Below are 20,957 nucleotides of genomic sequence, written 5' to 3'. Positions count from 1 at the left end.
ATAAAGAAAAGACAATGGAAGTAGTTTCCATAATATTACATATGTGAACACCAATAAACATTGTGACTTTTTATAACCTATAGTTATGGCATATGTTGTGTGCCAGATTCTGTTACAAAAACTGTACCTGGTTTTGCAAATTGATTTACATACTTTATATGCCTCAAAGAGTTTGCTTGTTATTAAAAAGAAACAAAAAAATCACGAAAACCACAATTCAAACCCTAAGTAAAAGACATCTTTAGAACAAAAGAAAACAAAAAAGTAGTTTTTGACTTGTAACACCAAGTGCTTAGAATAAAGGGCTACCGTTAGGCTGTTACAATGCAGTGCTTTTCCTGATGTGACTGTTAGTGTTAAAAATGAGTGTTAGAAGAGACCTTACCATGGACATATTTCTCTGTTCAGTTCATGGAATATAAACCGAAAGATCATCAGCCCTAATATCCACAAGCAGGTAACAGCTAGACATCACACAACCATCCACCTCCTCGAGTCAGAGCGGGGCAGGCGAGGGAATTTAAGCAGTCGCCCTTGCCCTGGGTGATGTTTGTCTGTCCTCTAAGCTGAGTCCTCACCAGTGTTGAGCATGAACCTGCTCTGACACAGACGCGCAGCAACCCGCCACCTCGGCTAGATAATTCAACAACGGGCAATTTTAACAGAGAGTACTATGAGAAACATAAAATGCAAAAATTAAGACTGACTTTTTCTCAAAGCCTATAGCACTGTGCTTGGGAGTAAATTCTACACTTCAGTGGTGCATGGGCACGTATTGGTGAAGGGCAGGGAGGAGCGACCTGCTAAACATTAACTGCTTTGATTCAGGACTGCAAAAGACCTTCCCAAGAACGCTCTTTGCCGATAGCTCATGACTGATCGTTAAGGTGGCTTGTGCTTGGCCGGGCAGCCCGCACTCAGCCCTGCAGACAAATGCGCTGTGTGAGCACCCGCTGCAGGCCCAGCACCTGCTCAAACAACAGCTGCTTGGGCAACTGCGGGGCGGGAGGAAAAGCAACTGAGCAACGCTCGCTGGTGTAGCCAGGAGGAATGAGACCGCTCCTCTGACATGTGCGTACCTCGGACCATCACGCACACCCACATCCACGGTTTGAATCCTTACAGTATTAAAATATCTCCAGCTGTGCTTCACTTTCTGGAGTCTTCCCTGAATATAGCAGAAGGATGAATGCTACCACATCTGGAGGGAAAAGGACATCAGACCCCACGTGGTACGTACGTGTTTGTGTCAGATACAGTCCTTGCCAACTGGAACTGGAGAGACAACTGCGAGAGGTGTAAGAGCACCATGATAAAGAAGGAGAAAACAAAAAATCTCCAGTTTCCAATCTTTGCCTGATGTTGGTTGTGATTTTCTAGCGTCTCATAGATATTAAAGCTGTTGATCCTTTAAGCAGCGTACATACTCTTCTTTCAAACACATTAGTGTTTTACTTTCAGTTTATGAATTACTCACATGTCAGTTGTTTCCATTCATCTGTTAAGTTCAGAGTTGCGAGTTTTTTGCTCAACTTATTAGAAAACATAGTTGTCCATATAAAATATAACTGCACACACAAGACTACATATAATGCGAGTCTAAATCTTCAGTATTTACCTACTTATTGCAAAATGAGCCATCTTTTTCATTAAATAATCAAATTTTCATATTAGTACAATACAACTTTATACTCTTTTAAAATACACTAGATATGTTAGGGATAAGGGATGATGTTTTCTTTCTTTGCAATACCTGTTTGAAAGTTTAATGGATTAGAAGATTAATTTTAGCATTGAGAAAAAAATACAAAATTTGCCTAATTTTAGGACCTGTGTGTTTCTATCAGGCATTTCTTAAGGCTATATTTTTCATTTGGTTTCAAACAGAAAAATGTTTCATTTTAAAAAATAATTTAGTGAATTACATTCGTCCATATCTTCCACCCTAATTAGTTACAAAGATAATTCTATAAAGATTATTAACTTTGTGTACTCATTTACAGTTACAGCTAAAGATTCATTTCGATTTCACTTGCATCGTAAAACAAGTATCTCATGTTGGAAAAAAACCCAAAATAAATTCTTATAAAAGCTGTCAGTTTTTCCCCATGGCAAATGCTCTGTCATACATTTTTCTATCAGAATTAAAAATAGGCCTCCACAGACAGAGGCGTTAGGTTCTTAAATACAGTCTTCCCAAAGAACTGTGGTTTACAAATTTGAAGAACACTTAGTTTTAGAAATAATTTTTACAACTGTACCAGAATTTCACAGCTACAATTATATATGAACACATTAAAAATGACTTCACTAAAACAGGATTTAGAAAAATGTGGGTGAAAGGTGGGCCAGAGGCACTGCCACTTAGTGTTGAGGTTTACAGTCTGTGTTTTGATAAAGAAGTGAAATGAAGTGTATATATAAATAACTGCTCAGTCCTTTACAAGCCTGTAGATGTGATGCTGTGCTCCATGTTCGCTGTTCGACACTTCGAATACACACGCCATGCAGAGCAGGGTTTCTTGTGTATCCCTGTTTGTTACAACCTGTTGGAGGGGAAGGAAGAGGTAGACGGTAGATTAAAAACCTGGAAACACCAAGGCCAAAACAAGACATGACTGGCTTAATTGAGATAATCTGTAGATGTGACCATTTGAAATGTGTCTCGTCTCACTCTTTCTTTGGCGGTTTAATGTGCGCTCCGTGACTGCGCTCACCCGCTGTGCTCTGGGGCTGCAGCTCCCCGGGGAGCGCACTGACGCTCATCCCACCCTGGCTGCTGGACCATGAGCCGCCACCCCATGGCCTTGGCTTGGCCTTCCTCAACCTGAGCCCCGCTTCAGCAAAGGGTGACCAGCACAGCCTTGTCACCTTGTGTTTGCCTGCCAAAAGGCAGCTGCACATGGCTCTGTGCTCGCATCCCCGCCTCGGACCCGCGCCGCCAGCCCCTGCTCCTGCCTGAATCCACGGCAGCAGCGGCGCTTGGCTGCAGTGGAACCACGAAGCCAGAGCGAGAGCAAGCTGGTCAGCTGGCTGAAACTGGCTGAAAAGCCACTATGTGGACCATTCTTCATGCTTGAGCTCACCTGTTGGGTGTACCATTACTGCATGCTTTCCCAGCCCAAGAACTAATTAACACCACTGACATTTGCAGTATTATAACTGGCACCTCACTAAGAACACAGCAGATGAATGGGATGGTTCAAAGTTACTGCCTCAGGCTCTCCACAAACACCAAATAGAGACTTGTATGAAAAAAAAGAGAGAAGTAAGCTGACTTTTTGGGAAGTAACAAAGATGTTTGTTCATGTTCTCAGCCAGCTTTGCCTTTTCATCCTCAGTGTCTACAGCGCACAATTCCAAGAGGATTACTCTGAAGTCAATGGGCTGATCTGTTTAGTAAGCAACATGACTAAGGGATTCGGAAACTGGTTCTAAATATTACAAGTTAAGCAAACCATACAAAGCCTGACAGTATTTTAGAAATGGAGAAATAAAAAGTGAGTCCATACCAATAAAATTGTAAAATTTTCCAACACGCTGTTCATCATGTATTTCTCTGGTAAATGCTTCAGCTTGTGTATGAAGTTGATCATATATTCACACATTGGAGAGCGATTTATTCTGTACACGAATCGACCATTCTCAAACCTTGCATATTCAGTCTGAAAAGAAAAGTATTTAGAATAAGATTATTCAGAAATAGCAAAAAAGTGAATACTTCGGGTTTTTTTCTGTCTTTGTATAGCCAGAAAAAAGAGAACGTGGCTCTCAGACACACACACCTACTTACTAAGTCCTTGCCTGAGCTAAGCGGTGCCTTGCTAAAAACTCAAGGGCCCTTAATTATTAAAAAGTTATAATATCACTACTTGCTCTCCAACCTGTGAATTAAAAAAGCTGAACAGATGAGGATTACACAAGGTAAGTTGAAGAAAAAATGAACTGAGCAGAAAACTTTATGATAAGACAATTTTACAGTAGTTTTGAGGCAACTGTCTGCAAAGGAAGCAGTAACAATAAGCTTTGTATGTACACATACAAACATAGCTATATTATTGAGTGAATTAACAGGCAATTTATGAATTAAGAAAGATACAAGACTATGGGTGGAAGAAAACCAGACTGATTTAGGTTGCGGGGCTCACGAGGGGCTGAAGGAGGGTAGGGCTGTGCCTCTTGGACCCCGTTGCCCAGCCACCAATCGCTCACATCAGGTACTCAGTGGCTTGTGGGGTTTTTTGGCTTTGGAATAATAGAGATGACGGAAAAGTTCTTCATGGTCACCATGCACAGGAAACATATTTAGTATAAGAAGGCTTTAAAACGTTTAGAAAAATCTAGGTGATCAAGGGTAGCTTGTCACTGTGGTACGGTGCCAAACAGGTTACATGGCTGACCAAGTGTTTGGAAATGGGACCAAAAGCATTTTGGCTACAGGTCTTTTCTGCCAGGTGATGGAGGAGGTGGCACTGATGGCAGCTGCAGGTACTAACCAAAGGTGACACAGGCAGGGGGAGGAGGGTGTCCAAAGCACCAGGTAATCAGGATTTTACTTAGCTGTAGTGTAATCATTCACGTGGTAATTTAAAATGAACCTAAACACCGCTGGGAAGGAAAATACTCTTCCAGGAAGGATTAGAGTAAGGAAAGAAAAGCCAGGTAAGAGCACAGCAGTGACAAGAAAGAGAAAAGCCTAATTAAAATGAAAGGGAACCAGAGAATCATCCCATCACAACACTTACCTCTACTTTTTCTACTACTTGCTTTCCAAATGAGCAGACTTTGGTGGAGCAGGTGATTGTCATGTTTTCTGAGCTCTCGTACTGACTAGTGACTCCGTAAAACGCTCCCGTATCATCTTGAATGTTGCAGTTTAAGTCAGCCTGTTGGGAAAGGGTAATAGATGTTGAAGATTTGATTTTTCATTTGGCAATGTCAGTAGTGTAAGCTGTAATTAGTGCACAGTTCTTTTCAGAAATAAGAGTGAGAGGGGGGAGTTTTATAGTGACAACAGTTACAGTCTCTCAGGAAAGTACCTGCCTAATTGTTGCAGTAAAAACCTCAGGGAAGCAGCAATTTCTTCAAACTTTAAACAGAAGACAACCCAGTATTTCTCTGTCTGGCAGGCAGCTGATGAATTCCCTGGAGCAAAGGGAACGATGGCCTGCGAGGAGCCCGGCTCCAGAACAGCCATCCCGCTCCCGAGGGGCTGTGCTTCACTTTCTACTTTTCTCAAAGCAACGAAATCCTCCTGGTGAAGCGAGACAGCTGCGCAACACGGGAATCGATCTCTGATAAGACTCTGTCAAGCCACATGACTCTGATTCAGCAAAATACGTACATTTATGGAGTTGTATGATGCAACTCACAGGCTCCACGTGAGCTGTGTGCGCACCGAGCCATGCCTACCACTCCGATAAAATATTACTGGAAGTATTTGATTTCTTTCAGTATTGCTCTGCAGCCTGAATAACTACCCAGTCGCCTTTCATACCTCGCAACAGAGATGGAGACTTGCAGGATCAAGCGAGGAACAGTGCTACCTTTAATTATTTACATCCCAATCCACGTCCTGTGCACAGCACGACTAATTTGGCTACAAAGCAACAGCACAGGTCACACGCTGAATCCGGCCTCCCGGGCTGCAGCAGCGCTGAGGCTGTTCTGCCGCTGCGCCCTTTGTCATCACGAATCCGTAATCAAAAGCTCTCGACTTCAAAGAGCGCTAATAGGGACACGGCAGAGTCTGGGGATACCCACAGCTGGATTTGTTGATTCAGGCTTTAGCTCTGCTGACATCTTCGGTGCCCAAGGACAGAGTGGGCAGGGTTTTCTTTTTATGTGGAAACAGCTGATCGGCTACTGCAGCGGAACACCAAAGAATCCGCTGAGTTTTTAACGTATTCTGAGACAAGCATTTTAGCAGAGAAATGCACTTCCACAGCTGTTTCACTTGCAAGTCCAGCTCTGCTTGTTTCTATTGCCAATATAAAAACGTAACACAAACATTTTGACAGATACTTTCATGTCTACCTTGAGACTTTTTAAAAACCCAGTTTACAGGTATGTTTATTTACTAGTTAGTGTGGAACATTTATAATCCTGCCTTCACTACAGTTCAGGTCATTTGTAACTGCTATTTAATTTTTAACTAGGCAACAACTCATTAGCTCTACTTAGTGTCTTTGGCCTTTATTTGTGGCACAACATTCTGAGGCAATATGCTGATAATAGCATATACTGAGCTAGTTTGTGGTATGGAGAAGACACAGGTCTAAGATTACTCCAGGCTGGCTTTGGTAAATTAATCAGCGGAGAAGTCTCCTGAGGTTTACACACAGTAACACAAACAGCCCTATAGTCACGCATTTTGCATAACAGAAAGAAATCCTATCGCTGTTACACCTTGTTTCTTGCACACGTTTTGCATGAGGTCAGCAGTTAATGTTTAATGTACGTTCACAGCGAGCTGTAAGAAATTGTGCTGAGCTAATGGTAAATAAACAATTTGCCATCACAGCTGGTTTGCAATCGAAACATGACAAAGAGCTAAACAGGACAAACTGTAGCAACCATCGGCCAGGCCACAGCTGTTCCACCAGAATTTCTGAAGAATAGGGGTTCCTGATAAAACAACTGCATTCTTGTAAATAACAAAACCAACAACAACAATAATTATAACTTTAAAAATGGTTATTCCTGCTGCTACCACAATCACAGTTTTACTAGCAAAACGTTTTCTTATTTTTTTTTTTTCCTTTCAGTCATGGGCAAAATATTTGAGAAATTGTAACTAAAATGCTCCCCACAATTTCATGTTGTCAAAAGGGTCAAGCACATAGACCTTACATTCCAAGCTGCAACAACAACTGTTTATAGAGTTAAAAAGAGTAAGGTTTTATGTGCTGCCTTCTGATTTTGAAGCCCACTGAAAAAAACCCTAAAACTAATGGTTGTATTTCCATGCTGACAGTTAACCTGGAGAAGTAACACATGGGGCCATCTGGCACCCTGTTGATCACTCCCACAGCCCTTCCAGCTCTTGCTGCAATCACCAGGAGTCCTGTGTACACAAGAAATACTGGCTGGCGTCCTGATATTTGAATGAGGAATGCTTAAAATTATCACTCAAAATGTCACGATTTACTCTTACGCGATCATGACTTCGTTGAAAAACTCCCATAAATGATAATATAGATGTCAATTATCTTTGTCCTTTTTTTTTCAGTCTAGCATACAATAAAAGGTGCTTTCAAGGAAAGACAGTTTTCTTTTTAAACAACAGTTTTTTCATGTTCAACTAATTACAAACTGCTGAGGGCTGACGCTTTAAGACTCTTGCAAAAAGTGTAACACTAACATAAAGACAATAAGATTCGGCAATGGCAAATACTCTTAAATGAAGGCTTCACCAAAGCCTCTCTTAACACTGAAAGGACTTTGTTTGTTCTCTCATGCTAAACCAAATCTTGCCCCTCAGTCTGGGTTCCCATTTTTTCAGTAGAAGCCGAGTACATGAACACTACAAGGAGATATTCTGAGTCAGGTGTTGAAAGCTTTGGCCCATGCTGAGTGCCTTCAGAGAAGAAGGAAAGACTATAACTTCTGGTAAAATACAGAACTTTGGTTAAAAAATTATGATGAGGGACTTAATTATATTGTTAGACCTTATATAGTAAGGAGTTCATCGAAACATACCACTGAAAGCAAAATTGTATTTCTAGAGCTGATGAAAGCAGGTCACAATTAAAATTAAGGGGATTCTTTTTTTACCCCAAAAGGTTATGAGACTATGTGAACCAACCACGCAAAAGGCTGTGCTAAAAATGGGCACTGCAAATGGGCACTGCTGTGGCTATGGGACTTGTAGATGTAGCTTTGAGCAGGAATGTGATCCATACCCCAGCAAGGCGAAGGGCTACCCCAGTGTTCAGTTTTAACAGGCTCCTTACTGCAATATTGATTCCAGCTTTTGTGTCCACATTTTAGAGAGGATGTTGGAAAATTGGAGAGGTTTCAGAAAAGAATTACAAGAATGATTTCAGGTCTGGAAAACATCCTTTGTAGTGAATGACTAACGAAACTCCATCTACTTACTTTTTCCAAGGGAAGTTTTTCCACGACTTTGTCATAGCCTACAAGTTGCTACATGGGGAAGAGTCTTCTGATAGATTAAATCTTGCAGAAAAGGACATTAAAAGACAGAAAGCTACAGCTGCGCAAAAGCTAAATGAGAAACAAGGCAGAGGCTGGTAAGCCTGATGGCAATGAAGTGCTGGCATAATTTTCAGGTGTGGTGGAATCACCATTACTGCAGGATTTTCTTAACCAAGCTACCAGGGATGCTCTAGTTCAAGCTGGCTTATTGTCCGGAGACAGATGTTACTTAGTGAGGTTCACTGCCTGTATCGCGGAAGAGGCAAGACTAGATAAACATAATAATAGCAAAATTGAAATATAAGAAACTATCCTCTTAACCTCAATCAACCCTCTCCTTATTATTTCCTTTTTCAGCGGTCACAGAATCGCAGATCCCTGTGAGAATCATGACAACAGTCAAGCTCCTGGAGCGCTGTACTTGCGGCAGCTCATGCTGCAACCAGCTTTGTCTCATTATTTCCTTGGTGCTCTGTCTCTCGCTGTTCTCTTGCATTTCAGACTCAGATTGTGGCTTCCTGGTCTGTAAACCAGTTTTCCCTTCTGTACAGCTTCTTGTGCAACTACGCTCTGACCAATTATGGTTGTGAGCACTGTTGTGGAATATACAGAAAAATAAGCTTTTGACTGGTAATTTCAAATATATTGGCCCGATTTCAAATATTATGGCACTTCAAATACCATGGTGTTCTCGCGTGATGAACAGGAGTCTATTTACTCACTGAATTTTAAAATACAAGATCAATACAATTTAAGAAAAAACACCAACAACTTAAAACCACAAATGGTTTGGGTTTTTTTTTTTTACTTTTAAGAGTAAAACTCTGATTTATTTCTAAGAGCTGAGATTTATATTAGCTGAATGCATCTGGAGGCAGGAGAGGCACTCAGCTTTCTGGCACTCTGTCTACAGTGGTTGTGTAAAAGCATGATTAATTCATTAATAAAGCACAGCTTGTCAATGGGTAGCACTGAAAATAATACATATTAAGAGCACCAAGTGTTTGACGTGCCGCATGAAGCCGCCTCTGCCAGTGTGTTGGAGCAAGCACCAAAAAACAGAGCTGGCTGCAACTAAAATAAAGGGTAAAAATTAAAAGAACTAAATATTCTTCACATTCATTTCAGAAGAGCTCTCAGGCTCTGTGTTAAAGGTGGGGGGCAGAGGGTAGAGCGCTGTGTAATTATAACAGCTTTGGCTAACACAAAAGCAACTCCAGCAAAAATTGCTGAGAAGAGTCTAAATCCTTCCTGCTGAGTAGAAGGAAAACAGCACCTACTGGAAACAGTGGGATTTGGGGAGGGCCAGAGCAATTTACCCTGGCGTTCAGTAGTTAACATTAAGCACTTAAGGTCACTTATTAACAACATATAGCTTTTAACAACTGCTGAGGCAGGGAGGTGTGTTACTCGTATGACCGCATCGTGCCTCCCCTCCTCCTCTCCAAAGAGCGATCAAAGAGCAGAGATTCCAAATTGTGAAGCAATGTTTTCCAGCGGGAGCATCTGGGTGGTTGGCACGTCTCGTGGCGCGTTGGGCGGCAGCTCGGGAACCGCGTCCAGGTCCCCAGCTCTGCCACATGGCTGGGATGGGGACGGACGGGCCGAGCTGCTCCGGCTTCCCAGCTGCTCGGCCTCGGCCGCTCATTATCCAGCCTCAAGCGCTAATGCCCTTGCATCAATTTGGGGTCCTCCGCAAGCACTACGTGAGCTCCCTGCGCTGAGAGGGTTGTGATGGGCAGAAGAAAATGGATGTCTGCTTTCTTCCATATCTAATTTGTTTTGCATACATTTGCATGCCGGCCAGAGACCCATTCACATTACGGATCCCATTTGTGAGCTGCAGATCATTTGCCAGTCAAAGCTGGCGAGTCTGCATGCGTGTGTGGAGGGAAATCCAAGATTCTAGCTTGTGCGACAGAAATTACATGTAAAAATAGAAAGAAAGAAAAAAAAAAGGCAGTAGCCACAATTGTGTGTGTGTGAATGAAGGGCACAAAGAATCTCTGCACCTTTTAAGGCGGCTGAAGGCACATGGGGATAAATTCAGGAGGGGGTGGGAGGCGACCACAAGCGCAAGCCATTTCTGAACACTGATTACATGGGTAAATTGTTTGTTCCAGTGTATCACAAAGAGAAGGAGCATTATTTTTCATGCCGCAGCTGTTTTGAATAAGAATAGGAATAAACTTAACCATCCTCCTCATGTTACTTACCACTAATTATGGCATATATTTACATCTATAAAACAGTGAAATTTTGGGGGACATAATTTAGTGCCCCTTTATTGTGTAGATTCCTTTATTTCCATCCCACATTTGAATTTCAAAAATGTTTAGGACTTCAAAGTATCTTTAAAAGCTTTCCCTAATTATAATATGCATTACTTTCTAAAACTCCTAGTTTGCATTGCAGATTCCTGCAAATAGAGGCATTCATTTTAAACATCAATTAATATCATCCATGCATCTTCAGATGAGTTTGGGTCTTTAGTTCAGAGTTGCACTGAGCTCTGACTAAGCTTTCCTCAGCTTGAAGAATAGCTCAAGTTACTGCAAACACGTAAAATGAAGCCAGAGGATCAGATCAGTAGAAAGCCCGACAGCCCAATATTAATTTATATCGGCTGTTTTTTTCCTGTGTCACTAGTTAGAAAACATCCCTCCTCCTTTCAGACATATTTGCTTCCCATATTTGTTCCTGTAACTGCAGAAGTCAGAGTTCAGGCTTGTCACAGAGCGTTTGGCAGTGTCAGAGAACAAAATCCACAGCCATACTATTGCAAGGTGAGATTACACCAGCACTAAGGATCCCAACAGAGGCACGAACCCTCTGCACGATACTGCAGGTTATACAGAAAATTCATGCAAAAAGAGAATCCCTGCATAAAGGGGGATGGTGAATTGTGCCTTCCCAGAGCAACTCCCATGCTGGAGGGGGTGGAGACGTCTGTAGTCATAACAGCAGAGTCAAATGAAGGTATTTTTTGGAGATGTGGCTGAGAGATAGGGGATTCAAAAGGGAGGTGGTGTGAGAGGGACAGACGTAGATCAGCCTCCTGCCAGAGAAAGTGGAGGAGCAGAGGGGGCAGAGCCCTGGGTGGGCAGTACTGCGGGCCAAGGAGGCAAGGCCAGCAATGAGGTTTTAGAGAGGCATTTAGGGGTAAAGCTGGAGGTGCGATCTATCATTTAGTTTGAACCCTGTCAGGCGGTCTGAGTATATTATTTACTATTAGCTAATTTAAGAATAGTAGTGAGTAATCAGTGAGGATAGTAGATATCAATATGAGTAGAACTTCAACCAGTAAAAGAAACCAATAGAGGCAACGTGTGTTGACTTAGCTTTTAGATAGGCTAATCAGAACTTCAAAGACCAGAAAACTTCAAGGCTTTTCTCAAGTCACAGAAGCAGTTGAAGTACAAACTAACTGACACGTATGTTGACCTTACTCAGATTAAGATTGGATGGCATGAATCATACCTGGTTATTTTACATGGATTGGGCTGATTTTGCTAGTGACTAAGGTAACAGAAGCAGGATTGTGCACTCACCCTGCAATCCAGGGAAAGGTTTCACCTGCAGATATTCTGCAGCCTTGTCTGAATTTTATATCCCTGTAACCTCTGGCTTCATATCACTGTCACACAAATTTCCTATGCCATATCATAACACGTTCCTTATTTACTCATCGTACTGAGTGCACAACATACCAAGTAAAGCTCTTTCTATCTGCTACAGTGACAGCCAGTCTCTGGGGTCACTTCCCTAACTCTCTGGTTCCCAGTGACTGCCCGGGACAAGCAGAAGAAAAGCCACTGCATTCAGGGTGCAAGACAAGGACCAGGAATTTGCTTTGCGGGGCTCTAAGGTGGGTGGTTGAGGTGGTGTAAAAGGAGAGGTCTCTTCCTTTTATACCTCCTGCACTGTTAGGTAGAAAGAGGCCCAAAAGTGTGACATCCAGATGTGTCACCAGGACCGAGGCCAGCAGCTCATCCATTCCCAGTATCAGGTTGTATTTCACAGGAGATACAATCTGTATGAACCAATAAACCTTTGCGAAGCAAAGCAACACTTTGCTTTGTACTCCATACCTGTGATTCTTTGCAAAGTCAACTCCACAGTTGCCAAATATCTTGCAAGATCTCAGACCTTTCCCCTCTCTTTTTTTTGTAACCAAACCTTATTACGTTTATCACAGGGCAAACCATGTTGCTGAGAAGCCTGAAGCAGAACTAAATGGGAAAGAGCAAGAGGAAGACTCTTTCCAGCTACCAGAGCTAAGTCACTTTCTGCCTTCGCCATCCTCATCGCGAGTGCTTGTCTCTGGTCTTCCTGTTTCCCATTTCTCCTTTTCACACTAGATTTAATGTCTCAATAAAATACTCTTTGTGCTGCCTCCAGTGGCATTCTGACTTCTCTTTAAATCTGTTTACAGGCTCACCATCCCTTCTGGCATCAAAACCTCACCTTCGCTTTCAAACGTCCACATGTTATGACATCTGCCCGCTTTCCTTTTCTGGTTTCCCTCGACTTCTTTCACTCAGTCCCTGGTTTTCTTTCATTGATTCTCCTTGCAGTGCTTTCTCACCTGAACTTATTTGCCCAACACAAATTCATGTTCCTTTATTACTCATGTTACAACCAAATTCCACCAAAATGTGGACTGTCATGGGACACTGATGCTAAGATGCATGAGCTGACAGTGCTCAGCAAAGTATCAATAGTTAATTGATAACAAAGGGAGAAGACAACAGAAAGGATGAGAAGTGGGAAATGGTTAAATAAAGGATGAGTATTGTGAGTAAGTAACTACACAACATGAACAGGACCTGGGAGAAGCTGAACCTTCAGAGTAGGAGGAGGTAGCGGATGACAAGTAGAGTGGTTACTGACTCAGAAGCGTATACTGAATTTAAAAGAAAAGGACAAGAATACAAAAATTAATCTATTTTAATATTAATAAACTTGAAGCTAGTAATATGGTCAGAAATATTTGTCAGCAACCTTTGCCAGCTTTACACTGGCAATATATGACTGTTTAGATCAGTTTCTCAACAATCCCCATAAAAATAGCAACAGCGTCCTTTTTTTCTGAAGAAATGTCCTATTGGGGTGAAAGAAATTAAGGACAGCGATCTGACAGTTTAGAATCCAATTCTCAGTACTAATTACACAGCCATCTTCTGATTTTCCTATATGTATTTCTAGATGAGGGGCACTGGTGTGAAGTTTATTCCTAGACGGGCACTCATCGTGCCTCTCGCTACACCCAAACACTGCCCCTGGCACCTTCCCTCTGCCTCAAAGAGAAGATGCTCTGGTCTTTTTTAAGGTCATGGCTCAGGAAGGCATTCTCACCACATTCATAATGTATAACTCAGAAGGATGTTAGCACTGTGTGTTTTTTTTAATCTCTAAGTTAATACAAGACAAAATTACATTAAAAGCCCATTATGTTGGAAGGCACAGGGAGGTTAGGAAATGTTGGATTGAAGTTGCCTGCACATCCTGGCTGCTGAACTGCATCATGATATGGTCCTGAGCTACACAACTGCCCACTCGCCCTCTGAGCATCTATACAATAGTTCTTTGTCTTTATTATTCTGTGTGGCCCAGTCCCTACTTCCTGCACACTACTCAAAACCTCTGCTGAACACTGAATTATTAATTTTATAAAAGCTTTTCCATGGCATTACCTTCATTCTGTACAAAGAGCCATGAGTTTGACTTCTCAGTGACCACCTGAAGTGAAGGGATAGTATCACCCCCGTATTACAGATGGGGAACTGAGGCAAGAGTGTTAAAGGTGTGCACTGCTTGTAGAAGATCAAGCAGAGAAGGCTGGCACTTAAATTTTCGAAGTCGTGAGTACAACACAGACCTTAATGATCCAAAGAAGATCTTTACTGGCTTTAGATACATCTTTGAGCATTCAGCACCCCTGAAAATCAGTTTCCACATCGAGAAAAAGCAGAATATACAATACATCGATGACAGTATCACAAACCTCTGCTGCTTCCATGTCTAATGTAAAGTCTGAGACTCGCCATTCTCTGTGGGAACTGAGAACAGGCAAGCAAAGTGACATGCATTTTGCCAGCATGTTTTGCAAGTATTAATTATGCAAAGTGGATTGGTGAGGTGATGGTCCTCAGTTCCAGCCCAAGTTTTGCAAGGAAATGTATTTAGAGCTCACAGACCCTTCACCTGTAAGTTCTATTCCTCTGCAGCCAGATTTCTTCTGCTCGCACACTTGTCCTGGTCCCACCCCTCACATACCTGTCTCTGTTGTGTGCCTTCATCCCTATGTTTCCCCTTAATCTCCTTATCCCAAATGCTCTCTCTTCCCACTCTCTTCCCTCTTTTTGACCCTACATTCTCACCGGCCTTTTCCAGGCCCCTGGTGCCTGCTGGGCGTCAGCTCCCAGGTCTCCGCTGCCTCCTGTTCCTGGCTCTCTGCTCAGCCAGCCCTCAAAGGGTCAGTCTACAGCTCCCATGCCCTGTGGTTTATCCCTTCTACACCCAGATTGAAGAAAAGAGAGTCTTCCTCATTCCCAGTTTCCAGTTCCAAATCTGGTGTCACAGAAATTTTTGACAAGATATGAAGTCTGGGGCATGCACATGGGGGAGAATATTTCAGGTCACATGGATAAACTTTAACTGAAAGCAATAAATAGTAGGAAATCTGGTCATAAGCAGAGATACCAGATCACTCTTTTCTGGTTTCACCATCAACCTGTCCATCCTGTAACTAGACTCTGAATAAGCCCCTTTTACTGAGGTTTTAACAGACAAATTTAAAATGTTTAGACCACAACTGTTGCTACGAAAAGCTGTATACTACAAAAAATAGCCCAACAAATTAATGAGTAGAAAAAGCTTTAGTGTAAGCATAAAGTTCAGCCTGGAGATTTGATGATCCTTTTGGATGAACCTTTAGCATCACTAACATGAGATTTTATAAATGCAATAAGACAAATCTGATGTATCAATAAAATTTATCATAACTAGATCAATATACTATATCTCAACCTTCCATTCAAATTATTTTTACACTCTTGTTCACAACTGATATGAACAGGTACAATTTTTAGAGCAGAGTCTCATGGCTGACTAACAAAAAGGCAAGGGGAAAGCAGATGTGCTCTAGTAACTAGAAAAAGTTTAAGGAAAACCCTGGAATGCTCCTAGGCTCACAGTTGTTCTGCTGCACACTCATTTCAAATCCCACTTGGTCCTGTCTGCATAAGTGTGGACCGATTGCAGGACTGATACTCGTACTGTTTGCATTTGGCAAGAGTTCAGCCTTGGAAACACTGAAAAGCAAATCTCCAGTTCTGCAGCTTCCCCCTTTTTTCTGGGACCACTAGATGGCAGTTCCCCATTGCCAGCCAAGGGCTCTGTTACCTGTATGCTCCTGCCCATCAGCGGTGTCTACTCCGCCCTGGTGAGACCACACCTGGAATATTGTGTCCAGTTCTGGGCCCCTGAGTTCCAGGACAGGGAACTGCTGGAGAGAGTCCAGCGCAGGGCAACAAAGATGATTAAGGGAGTGGAGCATCTCCCTTATGAGGAAAGGCTGAGGGAGCTGGGGCTCTTTAGTTTGGAGGAGACTGAGGGGTGACCTTATTAATGTTTATAAATATATAAAGGGTGAGTGCCACGAGGATGGAGCCAGGCTCTTCTTGGTGGCAAACAATGATAGGACAAGGGGTAATGGGATCAAGCTGGAACACAAGAGGTTCCACTTGAATTTGAGAAGAAACTTCTTCTCAGTGAGGGTGACAGACACTGGAACAGGCTGCCCAGGGGGTTGTGGAGTCTCCTTCTCTGGAGACATTCAAACCTGCCTGGACATGTTCCTGTGCGACCTCACCTAGGCGTTCCTGCTCCAGCAGGGGAATTGGACTAGATGATCTTTTGAGGTCCCTTCCAATCCCAAACATACTGTGATACTGTGTCACGCACATCTGGGGCACACATCTGCCTTTGCAAGTCACATCTGCCTTTGCACATTGCCTGCAACACAGACTTCTGGTGAGCTGTCAAAAGGAGTGGCCCTGGGCCAGCATCCCACCTGAAGCATGTATGGCTTTGCACTTCTAAATGACAACAGAAGAACTTTCCACAAGCACCCTAAAGGGTATGGAATTCTAAATACAGGCCTTATCAACACGAGAGGTTCTCCACATCAAGTCTTACTCACCCAGAATTTTACGAGGAAGAAAGCGTTTTGGGGCCCTTTCCCAAACAGTTCCTTTAGACCGCCCTTCTTTTCAGGAAATTTGTCATAAATCTGACGAATGTCCACCGATTCAAGCAACGGGTCACTGTAAGAATGGTTAGCGTGTCCAATGTGTACGAAGAGGTGTTTATTGTACTGCAAGAAAGAAACAGGAAAATCAGTGCTGTACAAAAAGAACAGAAGTTTATTAAGGCACGGGTCTGTGTGTGTTCCTGCGGAGGGTAGCACGCTTTGATGGATTAAATGACTCACACATTACTCCTGGGACTGTGATTTTCTGCAGTATGATTTCCATGAATAACTTCAGTGATTGTGCTGTAGCCCCTTGTGAACAAGGGTCAACATCAAAAAAATCTGTGCTCCTACTGCAAACCACAAAACACGGTCATCTTCAAGGGAGTAATTTACAGTGAAAGACCCAGCGGCAGCATGGTGATAAAGAGCCCTTCGCAGAGCATAATAAGATGAATATGCTCACAAGGAAAACCCATTTCTGCCACTTTAAACCATGCCTTTTAATGTCCCATGTCCTCAGAGCCTGAATTTCTGCTAGTGCCACAGAGCCTACACATACACACCTCCTTCTTGTCTATTAAAAACCCCAAACCTCTATCCATAGCATATGATAATGCCACTTAAGTAAAGAGATAGAAGGGATTTTCTTTCAACTCTAGAATGACAATAACAAGAAGGCCAGTTACTCTGTGCTGCTGTTACTATAGGAGTGGGCCTCATTGTATGCCCCCCAGTATTTTGACCCACCGAATATTAAAAAGCCAAACTTTAACCACTTCCCTCAGGAACTAACCCTAGAGGTGACCATCTCTGCCAAAACACATTCAACTTCAATTTCCTATTTCTTAACTTCATCCCATCACACCTCATTTTAATCAAGAGAAACACCCCAGCAACCCCTTTTCCTGCCTGGGGGAAATCCCAGGGCCGGTAACGTCTCCAGCAGCCCCTGCTGGGTCCAATATGGTCTTGTAGGGGCTGTCATTTCTCCAAGACAAGAACACCTTCCAGCACCTGGAGTGAAACAGAAGGACGAACCCCAAAGAGGCTCCACCAGTCAGCCAGCAGCTCACAGTGTCACGCCAGCAGACTGAAGGAGCTCGAGAGCGGCAGGATTAAAGATTGGGGTTTTTAAACATGCACATCACAAAACATTTTGCTAACTCAATTAAGGAAAGCTGATGTGCAGTCAATGAACACTAGAAAACTCTGTCATATTGAACAGATGCTGTAGATAAGGGGCAATTCCCAAAAGCTAAGCACAAATAAAATATTTAAAACCCCAAAGCAGACCTCATTTAAGCTATTTTGTTTACAATATACCTGCTGACTGAACAAATTGAAATGACAAATCTAAATTAATTGGACATGCACTCAGAGCCTTCCTTCGGTGTAGGCAGAGTCTTCCCTAGCAGATGTCCAAAACTCTGGGGAAAAGGAAATGGACTGGCTAGATTTCTGCACTTAGGAAATCACACTGAAATCTCTTTAAAAATCATGTAGCACAGTGAAATCTGAATTTAGAATCAGAGAACACTCATCTGGATATGGGGCCAAAAATGAGGTATGGTCCATGCTTTTTACAGCGCTGTATCTCTTTTTTTTAATTCTGTGGAAGGAAAAAGGAAAGGGTAACACTTTATTAAGGTGTTTGCACAAACAAGCCCAAGTCTGAGAGCACCAGTTCCATGGATTTTCCTTGCAGCCCTCTTCCAAAATAATGCTATCCCAGCACTTTCTGTGTAAAAGTGGAAAACTTGCCCAGCCTTTAGCTGGCACATGTGGAGCCCAAAAGGGGCAGAGCTGATCCAAGGAAGCTGTTTCTACCTTGAAGAGGAGAATAGGCACGGCAGAGAAATAAATGGGTTGTGGGGAGCTGAATGCATGTGTGCAGGGTTGAGTGTGCCCATGAAGCCCTCACCCACACTGGTTTAGCTCACACGCCGATCATTTAGCCATGACACAGAAAATCATTGTGCTGGTTGGCAACCATGAGTGCCTGCGGTCAGATGTAGCGCGTTACTTTATCCAGCAGTGGTAAAAGAGGACTAAGGAGACATTTTAACACGACAAAACAAACAAAATTCAAAAATGCAAAGTATTATGAGAAAGAACCACGGCCCCTGCTTTGGGGTTTTTGACACTGTTGTCACAAATTTAAGCTTGCAGGAGTGTGATAAACAACTAAAAGTCATGCTGAACATTTCTTATGTATCTGGTTTTCTACTGAAAAACTTCAATTTCAGTAAAATGTATCAGTGCTCCATATACCTGGGAACTGCCAGGAACACAGAGAGTGCAGAAACCTGCTCCTGTCGCCTTCCTAAGCCATCGGGGGTGAAGTGCAGGAGGACGGGGTATGAGTTGTCAATGGAAGCCTATCTGCAATCATGCAAACATCTCAATTTTTCAAGAAGAATGATAAGAATTCCTCAGTAGAAGCACTTCAGCCTCCTCTGAAAAATTAAACCAAAACATTCCCCTTCCCCCAGTACCCTCATAGCCTACCTAGGAGTGCCCAGCAGCTGTGCTCTCCCTGGGGACATGAGATGTCCCAACACATCCCTCTGCTCCCCACTTCAGAGTAAGGGCTTGAAAAACCATCCCTGCCGTTAGCGACAGGGTTATTATTTATTTTCAGATTGTTTCCTCTTAGCCTTTTCTGCTGGAGTCGTTCCAGGTTGTACAAATAACCACATTTTTATAGGAACAGAACAGAGGGCTCAGGTGCTCCTGTGCCTGGGAAAGTGTCCTCCCCAAAGGGTGTCTCTCTCCCCGGCCCAAAGGTAGCTGTGGAGATGGGCTGTATTTTATAGTCTGGCAACTGCAAATTCCCCAAACAATTCACACACTGCACCTTATTCTGCAAACCAGGAAAACATACAAATTGCTCAGTATCCGAATATGGAGCATGAAGTCTTAATACTGTTCAAATGTAAAAGCAAAGTTAAAGGCAGCTGTAAAGCGACCACAGTTGTCTGCAGAGCTCGCCAAAGTACCAGATGCTGCTGCAGCGAAATTTCTGAGAGGGTACAGTAGGACAGATGGTATGACATCACCTGACAACATTCTTAGGACAGAAATGTTTATTTTCATATTGCAGCATGTGATTATTTTCTCCTTATGTTGCTGCAATTCCTATGCTAAGTACAATCATTACTAACCTAATTAGATATGGCATATTTCTATGAACTAATGATGCAATATTAGGAGCTGGGTAAATGGATTCTGAAATGATCTCTTTTTTATATAAACACACTCCATGACAGGAATTTATGCATAGATAAAAGCAAAGAAGCTAAGTTTTATGCCTATATTTTTGAGCCCATTAGTGTCTGAAAAGCTTAAAACCATCCTCATTATACTGAGAATTCACTGTTATTTTAGACTGAGTATTCCAGAGTCATTAAAGTACATTAGGTGCTGAGGAATTTACTCATACTAGATCATTTAAAGGCCTTGCATCCAGCATTGGGGTAACAACGTGCTTTAGATGCTGTAAACCATCATAGGTCAAATCCTGTATTTTCTGAGGACAAAAACTACATAAAAACACCAAGAACGTTTTCAGCTATGTCTTCAGTGTCTGCATTACACAATATGCCCTGGAGATGGCTGCCTCTTACTGAGCTCCTTCCTTAAAAAAATTCTAACTATCCAAAGAATGCACTAAAGCCATGAAATATGACTGTTGTCAAATAATACCACGAGAAAAATCATAATCCACTTAGGAATTTAAAAGAACCAAGACAAATTGCCAATGGCAGGGGATGCAAGTATTTAAGCTGGTGCAGAACAAAGACAAATCACCTACATTTGTCCTATCAGCCAGCATATATATTTGCATCAGCTCCTCACCAACTGTGCGCTTATATTCTAAAGCAACAGGTTTTCTGATCCATGAAACGCAGGTTTTCAAATCACCACAGCTCTCTCTCACTAGGCTGCTGCACGAGGTCTGTAGGTTCCTGCAAATTTCAAGTGCTCTATATCATGACTTGCAGTGACAAATCCCTATGAGAAAACACCATGGGGAGAGGCTGGTAACATGAAGGATCATAGGCTTGTGTGCCCAAAGAAACTCCACTGCTCAAAGGCGAAGTGCATTGAAAAGGCTCAGCTGCAGGTCTTCTCTGTTCCTGACACAGAGGGCTAGCCTCTCGGCTCTTTGGGGACCGAGGAGGTCACAAGGACTACAGCCACAGCTCAGAGGGACAGGTGAGCGGAAGGGAGGTGGGACAGCCTGAGCTTTGGCTGAAATGAGAGCAAACAGCACTGCTTACGTGCCTGGCCCTGGGCAGTGATTCCCTCTACACCTCCACCATCCAACATCTTTTAAACATATATCACTGCTGGTGCAGCAACTGCACTTTTGAGGGAAAAAGGAGCCAGGTAGGTGGACTGATTAAAAACCCATCAGTTGTACATCAGCAGTCTGCGTGTGGCTCTGAGCTGTACCCTACCCAGCCTCAGCTCTGCTGTCTCGCTGTATCTTGTAAATCTGACGCTCTTTAATTTCCTGCTGATGGAAGGAAAT

General features: G+C 42.7%; 1 protein-coding gene across 2 annotated transcripts in view; it reads right to left on the bottom strand.

The window, feature by feature from the left end:
• Nucleotides 1-2,432: 2,432 nt before the first annotated feature.
• Nucleotides 2,433-20,957, bottom strand: part of TEAD1 (TEA domain transcription factor 1) — a gene marked incomplete at both ends in the record, with an annotated part of 100,193 nt that continues 81,668 nt past the window's right edge. For both annotated transcript variants that reach the window (XM_080346181.1, XM_080346180.1), the window contains 4 exons: nucleotides 2,433-2,546; nucleotides 3,513-3,665; nucleotides 4,746-4,886; nucleotides 16,367-16,540. In XM_080346181.1, coding sequence (XP_080202307.1) covers nucleotides 2,433-2,546; nucleotides 3,513-3,665; nucleotides 4,746-4,886; nucleotides 16,367-16,540 — 582 coding nt within the window. The remainder of the gene's footprint in view (nucleotides 2,547-3,512; nucleotides 3,666-4,745; nucleotides 4,887-16,366; nucleotides 16,541-20,957) is intronic.

The sequence above is a fragment of the Nesoenas mayeri genome (assembly GCF_963082525.1).
Source record: "Nesoenas mayeri genome assembly, chromosome: 5".
In the NCBI taxonomy this organism is placed as follows: Eukaryota; Metazoa; Chordata; class Aves; order Columbiformes; family Columbidae; genus Nesoenas; species Nesoenas mayeri.
This window is presented reverse-complemented; position numbering and strand designations above follow the sequence as displayed.